The sequence below is a fragment of the Lipophrys pholis genome, assembly GCF_963383615.2.
Source record: "Lipophrys pholis genome assembly, chromosome: 19".
NCBI lineage: Eukaryota > Metazoa > Chordata > Actinopteri > Blenniiformes > Blenniidae > Lipophrys > Lipophrys pholis.
The window spans coordinates 8,812,964-8,824,456 of record NC_137647.1 but is presented as its reverse complement, the minus strand read 5'-3'; the positions used below and the strand labels follow the sequence as shown (position 1 = coordinate 8,824,456).

Below are 11,493 nucleotides of genomic sequence, written 5' to 3'. Positions count from 1 at the left end.
ACCACCATGTTGTTAGAGGAGCAGAATAAAGAAGTGGGTAAACAGCTGAAACTGCAAGTGATTCTGCTCTCTGCTTTAGTGAGGAGGAAGTCAAGCCACACGAACAGGTAGATTAACTTTCAAACAGCCGCGTAGTCTCGTCGGCCGAGGACTAACATGTCTGTGGATGCGACCAAGCTATTGTTTGAGGGCTTCCTGCAGAAGAGAAAAGATTCTCTGGTGAGTTGGAACCTTTTTCTGCTCCTTGAATGGCTGTGAGCATACAACACCAACAAGGGGTAACGCTGGTTAATTTGTCTGTAGAAAATCTGGTGGGTCACTTATTGGTTCAGACTTCAAAACACAACTCTGTTCTTCTACACTGAGAAGAATGGTGGAGCTGTAAGTACACGCTTGTTGCTGTGTGAAGCCTCTTTTTCTTTTTAATAAATATGTGGTTACAGCACATTGGATTTTTTTTTTTTTTCCTTTCATGTCATTTATTTGTTTCCTTCACAGTCACACTTGAGAGGTTATTACTACATATACACAGTAAGTCTTCCACTTTTTTTTTTATTACAGTTGTGTTTTGCCCAAGTTTAACTGTATTTGTGGAAAGTAACATAGTTAGTATTGCCCATGAATCTAAGGAAAGATAGAGAATCTTAGACAGGGTAGACTGTAGACAACAAAGACACTATAAAAATCTAATGTTTGATTGCTGCAACCTCCATTTATTTGATAACTTTTTCAAGCAGATTAATCCTATTAATGTGAACTGTAGCCATCAATATGTTCCCTTTATACTTTCACCATTATTTCTCATACTTGCTTTATTGATGATGATGATGATGATAATGACCTATACTCAGGTTAAAGCATTTAAAAGAATGCATTTGAAAACACAACAAATAAATCAAACATCAACAACAAGCTATTTTTGATACACAAATTCTCTTTTTAATATATGTATTATGCATTTCATACGTCTATTGCAGGACTCATTGGCTGAAAATGGTTCATGAATGTTAAAGGTTGTTGTAACGCTACGTTGACTGATCAGTGGCTGCATGACGTACTTTTGGTTTACGCGTTAGAGATTACTTCTCCCTGCGGTCATTGCTGTCTGCTGAAAACTTCCCCCCCGCTGCTGTTGCTTTGCTCTGCCCAGAAGTTCACATCGGTCCACCCCTTTGTCCCAGATGCAGTCTGTGCGAGAAGTCCTCAGAGCCGACAACAAGCGCTTCATATTCGAGATAATCATGACAAATGGAAAGAGGAAAGTGCTGGTGAGTCAGTGGTGTGGTTTGAATGACTGATTTCTCAGTCATTCAGCGGCAGGTCTGTGGTGCCAACTGAGAAAGTGTGTGTGTGTGTGTGTGTGTGTGTGTGTGTGTGTGTGTGTGTGTGTGTGTGTGTGTGTGTGTGTGTGTGTGTGTGTGTGTGTGTGTGTGTGTGTGTGTGTGTGTGTGTGTGTGTGTGTAGGCTGCAGAGACAGCAGATCTTAGAAAAGAGTGGGTGGGACACCTTTGGCAAGCCATGAAACTCTCTGCTTCCTGGGTCTCCAGAGACACACAGTATGTATGAAGAAGACTTCTCATGTGGTTCAACTTCATTTCATTCTGATGACGCCCTTCATCAGCAACAACTAATTGAAAAAAAAAAAGAAGCCTCAAGCAAAAGGTGATGCCGACAGGTATGGGGTAAGGGGAGAGTTCAAACAGATGAAATAGAAGGTCAGTGGGGTCAAATGAGGGCCTGCAAATCCTGAACTAGCTGCAGAAAGGTACAGAGAAAGAGTGGAGAGCACAGACTGCAGGAAAAGCAGACACATATTTAATTTAAAAGCAACGTTGATTGAAGAGAAGAGAGAAGCTGTGTGCAGTTAAAAAGGTACCTGAGCAACTTAAACCTGTAGCAACATAACTAAGAAAAGGATTCTGGGTGATCTCAGTCCGACGCAGATGGAAAGTTTCAAGTCTGATCTTAGAAGTCCAGACTGGGTTAGTTTTTGTAGTTACCACGGAGAGCTTCTGGGATGATATAAAGCGATCAGCTTTTTGAGATATGATGGAGCCTGGATATTTAGAATGTTCAAAGTACATAAGTTTGTCCTTTTCAAAATTATAATCTTTAAGAAACAACTGCAAAGACCTTTTTCCAGCAATCGCTCACAATTTGATTCAAGAAAAACTTTAAAGCTTCTCACATTGACATTGTATATTATGTTAATACATAGTCGGCCATTGTGTTTAAATGGTGTTCAGGAACAAATAGTATTCTGACATTTTTCTGACGGTTTGGAAAAAATACACAGCAAATTCAAGCTTTTTTGTCAAGACAAGCTTGGAGTTTGAGTAACTGATTGGATTCATCTGGCTTGACATATAAATCTGTCTGTATATCATTTGCATAATCATTATTGACTATATTACATGTATGAATATAAACGTATGGGTCCCAACGATGAACCCTGTGGAACTCCATGCAAACGGTTTTCTGTTTTTCTTGACATAAACTCTGTGATAAAGATTATTGCATGTTGCAGTTACTGAATTCATTCAACACACGGCTCAAACAGGATATCAAAGAACTTTTGTAACTTCACAAGGTGTTTCTGATGACTTGACTTTTGGCTCATTATGGCGTCTGAACCTCTGAACCTGAAAATTCAAGCAATCTCTACCAAGCTGGGTAGGGTGTGTCCTCCATGCCAGGCACTGACTTTTCTCTATGTCTGCCTGTTAGTCTTGAGGTGGACGAGCAGCAAGACCCATTAGACTGCAGCATACCCAACCCCTCCGACACTGACAGCGGAGGCGAGTTGTTGCCGACTCAACGTTTCTCAGCCCCGGCTCCTTTACACCACGTCGACCCGGAGGCCTCCTCGCCTGTCTGCCAGCCCGATGAGGCGGACTGTGTAGTGGACAATTACCAGAACAGAGCCTGTAACCACCAGAATCCCAGCGGTAAAACCTTAAAATGACCATTTGCCAGTTTGCAAACTTAACGGCTGAACCCACACGGTGCTGAACCTGTTTTTCAGACGACGGTCTCTGCGATACTCGGTGGCCCAGTGAGGTAAACAACACAGAGGACACACAGGAAGGACACTATGACGTCCTGCCTCTCAGAAACAGTATGATCTCAACCGTTCACTTCATAAATTACCCTTTTATAACACGACATGCAGAAGTGAAAGTTCACCTCGTTATGGATTGTGTTTTTAGAGATACGTGTTCTCGAAAACTCCACGGAAACTGAGGTCATTTATGATTGTCCTATGTCGTACAGAAACTGGCCTGCATGTCAAGGTGAGTGTGTTTTCTACAGGCAGTAAAAAAGAAGTGGTCACCAGAGATTTAAATGACATTTCTGTGACACCACAGCACTGCCAGTAACTTATTAGTAGGTTATGATGTCCGTGAACTGATTTAATTAAGCGTGTTGGATTTTACTTTCCCTGTTTTTGATCTGCTTGAAGAGCAGCTACACTATTTCACTAAACTCCTGTTTACAGGAGCACCTAATCATTCATCAGCGAGCTCAAATCTCCTGACAGCGACATAAAAATATCCAAATTAAACAAACATTTTCAATAGTCTGTTTCCACTATGCCTATTATGTATTATACCCAGTACTAACTGAGACTCGGACACATTCTGTTGTGATGTCAAACTATTCCAGCGTACTGGACACTGAGTGCTTTGTCCACCGCAGACTTCCAGGAGAGCATCTACGATGTGCCAAGCTCCCTTTTGAGGAAGATTCCCACTATTGGTAACGTTCCCGTGCACGTCACTGCAGCATTAAAATGTCCTTTAAGTGCTTGAAACCAGAGTCCCGTCTGTCGATTCTAGGCTCATCTCTTTGTTTCTGTTTGCAGACGAGCAGCTGGGGGAGGAGGAGATCTTCTGGTTGTGACCTGTTGCACTTTTTTTTTTTTTTCCTGGACCTTCTGTGAAAATCCAACGGGGTAACTTCGACGTCATCGTGTTGCGACAGGTGACAGAAAAATGCAGTGGTCAACGATGAATACAATAAATAGGTTCAACTCTGATATTTATTTCATTTCCTTGTATACAACACGGAGAACCACAGACTCATGTTTACCGACATATAGATCAGGCTGTACAGAATTACACACACAGGTGCAGGGTGGGTCAGTCACACTGCGGCTGAACAGCAAAGAAAACCTCACGATTCATAGTTTAACAAATATACACCGTCAACATTGATATTGCTGTGTTACAAACTTTGGGAAGTGGGAATGGTCTGAGCTTACATTTAAAACCCTTTATGATCACTTTGCACGTCTGGAAAATTTGACTTCACGATACTAATATTTACTATACGCAGACTTTAAGTTCTTTGTTTTTGTTCAGGACAAAAAAAAAAATAGACATACATGGTGAGCCGCATAGTGCCTGATTTGATCCATTTAGTTTTTAAGCTGGTGAAGGCAGATGCTATTTTTGAAATGAATCAAAAATCCATTTACAGATAAAATTAAAAAGTACATCTACAACACGGCATTCCCAGAGTAGCTCTAAACACCTAACATCACTTCATAAACGTACAGTGTCCCTACGCACGAGATGAAAACAAATGTTTAGTAGTGCAGATATCGATTCGAATGTCAGTGAAAGAAAATGAGCCTATACAACAAGCAATGCGTAAGTGATTCGTGCATTCGCCATATCGCCACCCTCATGAACGAATGGCCAAAGTCATTTAAGTAAAAAAAAAGTTAATAAAAATAAATGTAGAATATTCATCAGTTTTAACCATCACTGTTTTGTGATTCAAGCGAAATAAAAGAGATGGAGGTTATTCTACCAGAGGAGGGAGGAAAAAAATGTTTTTGGTCAAAACATGACTGAGGCCATCAGTTCAGGATTGTATCGATCGGATGGTTATTAGTGGAAAACAAACTTTAATACAGAAGAAATTCTGTGTCGTCATCATTGTCAGTCAGCAAAACAATAGAAATATTTGGTTTGTGGTGTCATTTGTTACAGGCTGCACAAGGTCACGCGACATAAAACTGGGAAAATCCTACTTTAAACACACAGCATGTATCACTAGAGAGGTCCTGCAGTTGATCTTTAATTATCAATCAGAATTGTACAGTTAATGCAGAGATGTTCACTATTATCAGCCAAACAAAAAAAAAAGACATTTGCGTGTGAGATGTAAGTGTTTTACAGTACATGTTTGAGGTTTTGCCTCTCTTTCGCTTAGTGGCATTTCATATTTGTGTTAATTCTGTCTCTCTTAACACCTGGCTTATTCAAACTGCTATTTTATTTTTATTTTTATTTTAAATATATATATATCAGGCAATCTGATGTGCGAGATAGTGTTGTTTTTATCTGGCAGCCTCACCCGCCACACAGATAACTGATCCACTCGTAGTGGAATTAGGCCTGGGCCTGAGACTGCTCCAGGAGGAAGTCCTCCAGGACGCTGATAATGCTGCAGGCTTCAGGCAGCTCGCTGTGCTCCGCCCGGGCGTTCTGCAGCAACACGTCTCCGTTCCCGCAGCCCTGCAGGAACTGGCAGCAGCGAAACAGGGCGTAGTGACTCATCTCTGCCTGACGCACGAAGCGCTTGAGGCTGTTCATGTCCTGGATGGCCTGCACGCGACCAGGGGTGGCCATTGATAAAAGAGGAAGGATGGAAAAGGGAAGATGAGTGACCGACCCAGACGGACGCCGTTACAAATTAGATTGTGTCTGCTAAAAAGCTAACGTCCAATGTTTTTTCCTTTTTTAAACTCCCACATGTGTGCACATGTTCTCCAGGTGCTCTGGTTTCCTCCTTGAATCCAATGACATGCTTCTTGGTTTAAATGATGACTCGAATTCATCCATACTTGTATGTGTGAAGGATTTTCTGTCTTTGTATGAACTATACCCAATATCAGTTTTACATTGACAAAACCCGAGACAATGAATTTTTTTTTTTTTTTTTTAAATGGCATTCTTATCTGATTGTGTCTTTCCCCACCTTCAATTTAAAGTTCTCCAGAATCTGTCTGAGCAGGAAGGGATTGCATCGCTCTGCGGCGTTGAGAAACGCCTGAATCCAGTCGTCACAGAAACGATTGCTGACTGAGAGGGAGGGGGAAAAAAAAAAAATAAAAAATCATTCCGAGACTCTCAGGCAGCAGATGAACTCAAGTGTTTTACGGGCCATGATTTACCAGTGTTGGCGAGTGTGGGGGGGCTGGTGGAGCAGTCGATGGTTAGGTCGGACTGCGTGTCCTCCGACATGGCCTTGCACAACGAAGCTGCCGTGGTGTCTTGCTGAGACAAACCCTGCAAACTGGCGGCTTTGATGAACCTGGCGCAGCACAAAGCAGACAGACGGTGTACAGGACTGTCTCAGAAAATTAGAATATTGTGTTAAAGTCCTTTATTTTCTGTAATGCAACTAAAAACATGAAAATGTCATACATTCTGGATTCATTACACATCAACTGAAATACTGCAAGCCTTTTGTCATTTTAATATTGCTGATTATGGCATACAGCTTAAGAAAACTCAAAAATCCTATCCCAAAATATTAGAATATCATGAAAAATATATACTAGCAGGCTATTTAACTAATCACTTGAATCGTCTAATTGACTCGAAACAACAGCAAGGGTTTCCCTGAGCCTTTAAAAACACTCAGCTTGGTTCAGTAAACTAAATCACATGTATGGGGAAGACTGCTGACCTGGCTGTTGTCCAGAGGACCATCATTGACACCCTCCATCAGGAGGGTAAGACACAAAAAGAAATTTCTAAAAGAGCAGGCTGTTCACAGAGTGCAGTTTCAAAGCACATTCACAAAAAGTCTGTTGGAAGGAGGAAATGTGGCAGGAAACGCTGCACAACCAAGAGAGAGGACCGCAGCCTTAACAGCATTGTGAAGAAGAGCCGCTTCCAGAATTTGGGGGAGCTTCAAAGACAGTGACTGAAGCTGGAGTCCAGGTATCAAAAGCCACCGTTCACAGACGTGTCCGGGAAATGGGCTACAATAGCCGTATTCCCATGGTCAAGCCACTCCTGAACTCAAGACAACGGAAGAAGCGTCTGACTTGGGCTATGGAAAAGAAGCACTGGACAGTTGCAGAGTGGTCCAGAGTCCTGTTTTCAGACGAAAGCAAGTTTTGTATTTCATTTGGAAGTCAAGGCGCTAGAGTCTGGAGGAAGGCTGGAGAGGAGCACAATCCAAGTTGCTTGAAATCCAGTGTGAAGTTCCCACAGTCAGCAATGGTTTGGGGAGCCATGTCAGCTGCTGGTGCTGGTCCACTGTGTTTCATCAAGTCCAGAGTCAATGCAGCTGTGTACCAAGAGATTTTAGAGCACTACATGCTTCCATCTGTTGAAAAGCTCTATGGAGATGATGATTTCATTTTCCAGCATGATCTGGCACCTGCCCACAGTGCCAAAACCACCAGTAACTGGTGTACTGACCATGGCATTACTGTCCTCGATTGGCCTGCCAACTCCCCTGACCTGAACCCCAGAGAGAATTTGTGGGGTATTGTGAAGAAGAAGCTGAAAGACACCAGACCCAATAATGCAAATGAGCTAAAGGCCGCTATGGAAGCACCCTGGGCCTCCATAACACCTCAGCAATGCCACAGGCTGATTGCTTCCATGCCACGCCGCATTGATGCAGTAATCCGTGCAAAAGGGTTCCCAACCAAGTACTGAGTGCATTAATTGACATTTTCAAATGTTTGATTTTGTTTTGCTGTTATAAATCTTTTTTTTTTACTTGGTCTGAGGAAATATTCTAATTTTTTGAGATAGGATATTTGAGTTTTCTTAAGCTGTATGCCATAATCAGCAATATTAAAATAATAAAAGGCTTGCAATATTTCATTTGATGTGTAATGAATCCAGAATGTATGACATTTTTGTTTTTTTAATTGCATTACAGAAAATAAAGACCTTTATCACAATATTCTAATTTTCTGAGACAGTCCTGTATGTACGACATGTGAGGCGTCGAGAGCCGTGCCTCTGTAAGTAGGGGGCGGTGTAGAGGCATAACAGCTCCGCCACTTACTCACCTGGACACATCCGCCTTCGTCCTCTCGTCTGAATTGATGACCTCCACATGCGTGTGACTCAGAGCCTGCGGAGAAAGGCTTTCGGGTTGAAATGGCTTGTTCTGGACGAAACGTTTGCTCAGGAACACAAGCAGGATTTTAAAGTGGATCGAATCGGTTCACATCATTTAACACAGAACCGCAGTAAGACTTCTCTTAAATGAATGACTCACAGCGTGCAGGAGGAAGCTTATGTTGTTCTGGACGAGCTGCACCACTCGATAAATGTGCATGACGGACTCCTCGTACCACTGGGTCAGGTAGGGTCGCACCTCCGTCTCCAGGTTCTGCAGCTACACGTCACGCCAACACACAAACTCAAGACTCTGTACTCGTGTGATGACAAATACATGACTTCCATCATTATTATTATAATTGAATCCTCATACCTCGGGGGTTTGCAGACTGCTGCGCAGGCCTTGAACGTATTTATCAAGCTCTAATCTGAACGTGTATGAGGTCAAGGCACCTTGTAATAATTGTGTGTAATTCTAATGCTTGGGCTGCTTTCAATACGTAAAAAGGATATAAGTTTAGTCCTTTCTCCGACCCCCCCATGAAGCAGATGACATATCCATTTCCATCGGCGTCCGGCTGCTCAGGAGATCGTTCCTGCTCCAGAAGGCAGCAATAGCAGCCAACAGCCTGCTCTGGAAGACTGGAAAAACAATTATTCAACACTAGTTGCTTCAAGCATCTCACTTTGTTTTGTTCACGCACGACTTTTGTGCCAGCACGTGTTGAATCAGTGCAATAAATACAATCTATAATGACCTGAGGTCCACAGTGGCGATGTTGCCCATGCCTCCAAGCAGGGCTCCTTTGCTCAGCCTCCTGGAGATGTAGGTGCGGAGCTCTGGCTCTGCCTCCGACGGCAGGCTGCTGTCGATCAGCGTCAGGCTGTGGAGCGGGACACAGAGTCAGTGTGGAAAGAAGCAGCCGGGCAGTCGAGGAATCTCAAAGCCAGTCAAGTCAATGGCGAGAAGATGGAGGAAGCCGATGACTGGAAGCCAAACATCCAACACAAAACACAACTGAGTCACATAGCTGCAACTGTGCCTGGGTGTCACTGACACTGTGCAACACTGCATCCAGACATTCAGGGGATGTGGTTGACTTTTTTTTTTTTGCCGGAAGCACCGTTCAGATTTGGAGGAACCTGAAGGCCATGTAACTCAGCAGCACAGCGATGACCGACCAGAACAAAGTCACGAATGAAAACAGCGTTGACTCCATGAAGAGTGGACTCTCTGGCGGCAGCCCGTGGAAACACCAACTCACAACAGTGAAAAAACCAAAAAAAGAAAGGCGCACGCAAAGCAAGTAGAAGGCGGGCGGGCGGGCGGCTCCTTCGTTACCTAAAGTCATCCTGACTTGTTGTGGAGTCTGCTCGTCTCTGGTTCCACGCCACATTATCCCCAGAAGCCTCAGATCTATGACAATCGACAGTTTACTCATCTTCTGGTAAGTTGTTTTTTTTGTTTATTTGTTTGTTTTGTTTTACCTGCACTTTCAGCAAATTCTGAAACAAGTAACCACAACAACCATCACACATTGATAACACACCAACGATCCCCCACCCACTTGGAGAAGAAGAGTTTGCCCCTGTGAACAACGCTTAAAACAGTCGGGAGTTTTACAAAACTCAAAACTTTTCCAGTCTGATTCCAAAATCATAGAGTTAATTGTATCTGAGATTAAATTAAGGTTAAAGCAACATTAAATACAAAAACAATATGAAATTGTTATTTTAACCTTTCACTGGGCAAGTGGCCATTGGGTAACCTCCTGATTTATTCATGTTTCTTACAAACTAATTATGCAAAGTCAATAACAATGATTAAATACATGACTGAATAGTTCTGCTACACACTGAAATAGGTGCAAATTTGCTAGTTTTGTGAATGTATGAAATTATGATCATTTCTGTTTGGAACCTCTCATAATCACACAAACACTTTTGTTCTGCCATATTTTCTTTTGGTTTAAGCGTTAAAATACAAAAATGTTGCATAGGCTACTGATACACAGCTGTGGTAGATACGTCATATGAGTCATACGTCATAATTATGTTGAATAACATTAAATTGTTTGACTTTAATACCAAATAAATCTTCACAAAAACAATACAAGAAGCTCATAATTAACTTTTAGCCTAAATAGCTGTGATTATAAAACTGGTTTTATTTCATATTACTGGCCAAATATTATATTTCCCCGCCCATTTTAACTGCGGTTACTAATATCGACTACATCTGTATTATTATATAAAAACCTGTACTCGGTCAAGCGTCCCATAAATAGTTAAACTAGAATATGTTTTTTGCTGATGTATAAGTTGATATTCATTATGATAGCAACTTTCTGTCTGTCCAAATAACGCCTTACAATGTGAGACGTCACACTCACACTATTTGTGATTATTGTAAGCTTTTAGAGCTCATAAGAATAATATTCTATATCAGCTGCAGCAGGCCTGCGCAGAACGATCCCACTGTACCTTGTGCCCTGGTAGAGATAGATGGTGTAGTAGCAGTTCAGCTGGGTTTTCTGACTGTATCCAGAAATCTCATCGCTGTCAAAGTCATCCCTCTCCTCCACGTCGATTGAGTCCTGGAAGGAGGAGGTCTGGGAGGTAAACATGCTCCGCTCTGCTGCTACGCGGAGCAAACTGCCAGCTGGAAAAGTGTTTTATCGTCCCGCGGAGCTGCGATGGTGGATAAATAATCCCCACACTTCAATTCCTGCTGACATCAAACAGAATCGATCATGCATCAGCTGGAGAAGAAAAGAAAAGCTATTTTTTTCCCCCCAACTCCTCCTTCGTTTACAGATCTTCTGCGCATGTCGCTTCAGTCCGTCCTGAAATGTGTCCGGCTGTAATTAAACGCTTTGTGGTTCCTACATCAAGCAGCTCAAAACATTTAAACACCGTGGGGGGTTTGTATGTTTTAAAACATAGATCAGCTTGAAGTTCACACATGAACAAGTAAATACACGAATAAAAAAATGACCCAAATGTATGAATAGATAAACCGTTGCATAATGGCTACGGTCAACGTTTGTATACAGTAGCTGTATAACACGAACCGCTCCCACTTTATTAGGTAACAATGAACTGAAGCAATCAAATCATCATTATCATCAACATCGTTTATAAAAGTTCTGTTTTCTTTATGCACTCCATTTTAAATACAAACGCTCAATAAATGAATGAATTAAAATTAAACGATCATCACAGATAGAATAAATAGAACGTAAGAAATAGAATAGAAAAGTAAAAAAAGCAAAGAAGACAAAATAACAATTAAATAAATAAAACATTAAATATCAATATGTACAAGAAGACTTAATGGTGGCTAATGTATGCATGAAAAATTACATATTGACCATTGATGATT

General features: G+C 41.8%; 2 protein-coding genes across 7 annotated transcripts; one reads left to right on the top strand and one right to left on the bottom strand.

The window, feature by feature from the left end:
• The first annotated feature begins 14 nt into the window (after window positions 1-14).
• On the top strand, window positions 15-4,039 carry LOC308124843 (uncharacterized protein). Of its 6 annotated transcripts, none has more exons than XM_080488189.1 (10): window positions 15-219; window positions 304-381; window positions 499-531; window positions 1,182-1,268; window positions 1,465-1,556; window positions 2,728-2,948; window positions 3,026-3,118; window positions 3,210-3,293; window positions 3,700-3,759; window positions 3,866-4,039. In XM_080488189.1, the coding sequence occupies exons 1-10, from the start codon at window positions 157-159 to the stop codon at window positions 3,901-3,903; spliced, it is 849 nt and encodes a 282-aa protein (XP_080344315.1). In that variant the 5' UTR covers window positions 15-156; the 3' UTR covers window positions 3,904-4,039. The 6 variants fall into 6 exon arrangements, with proteins under 6 accessions (XP_080344315.1, XP_080344314.1, XP_080344316.1 ...); XM_080488188.1 differs by having other exon boundaries at window positions 3,667-3,759; XM_080488193.1 differs by having other exon boundaries at window positions 78-219; window positions 1,151-1,268; window positions 3,667-3,759.
• Window positions 4,026-10,961, bottom strand: cUnh17orf75 (chromosome Un C17orf75 homolog). Its single transcript, XM_080488187.1, has 10 exons — window positions 10,593-10,961; window positions 9,451-9,525; window positions 8,867-8,992; window positions 8,622-8,750; window positions 8,482-8,542; window positions 8,266-8,385; window positions 8,054-8,118; window positions 6,188-6,327; window positions 5,992-6,095; window positions 4,026-5,618 (listed from the first exon to the last, which is right to left on the bottom strand). Exons 1-10 carry the CDS (start codon window positions 10,733-10,735, stop codon window positions 5,403-5,405), a joined length of 1,179 nt encoding a protein of 392 aa, XP_080344313.1. The 5' UTR covers window positions 10,736-10,961; the 3' UTR covers window positions 4,026-5,402.
• Between the last annotated feature and the right edge of the window lie 532 nt (window positions 10,962-11,493).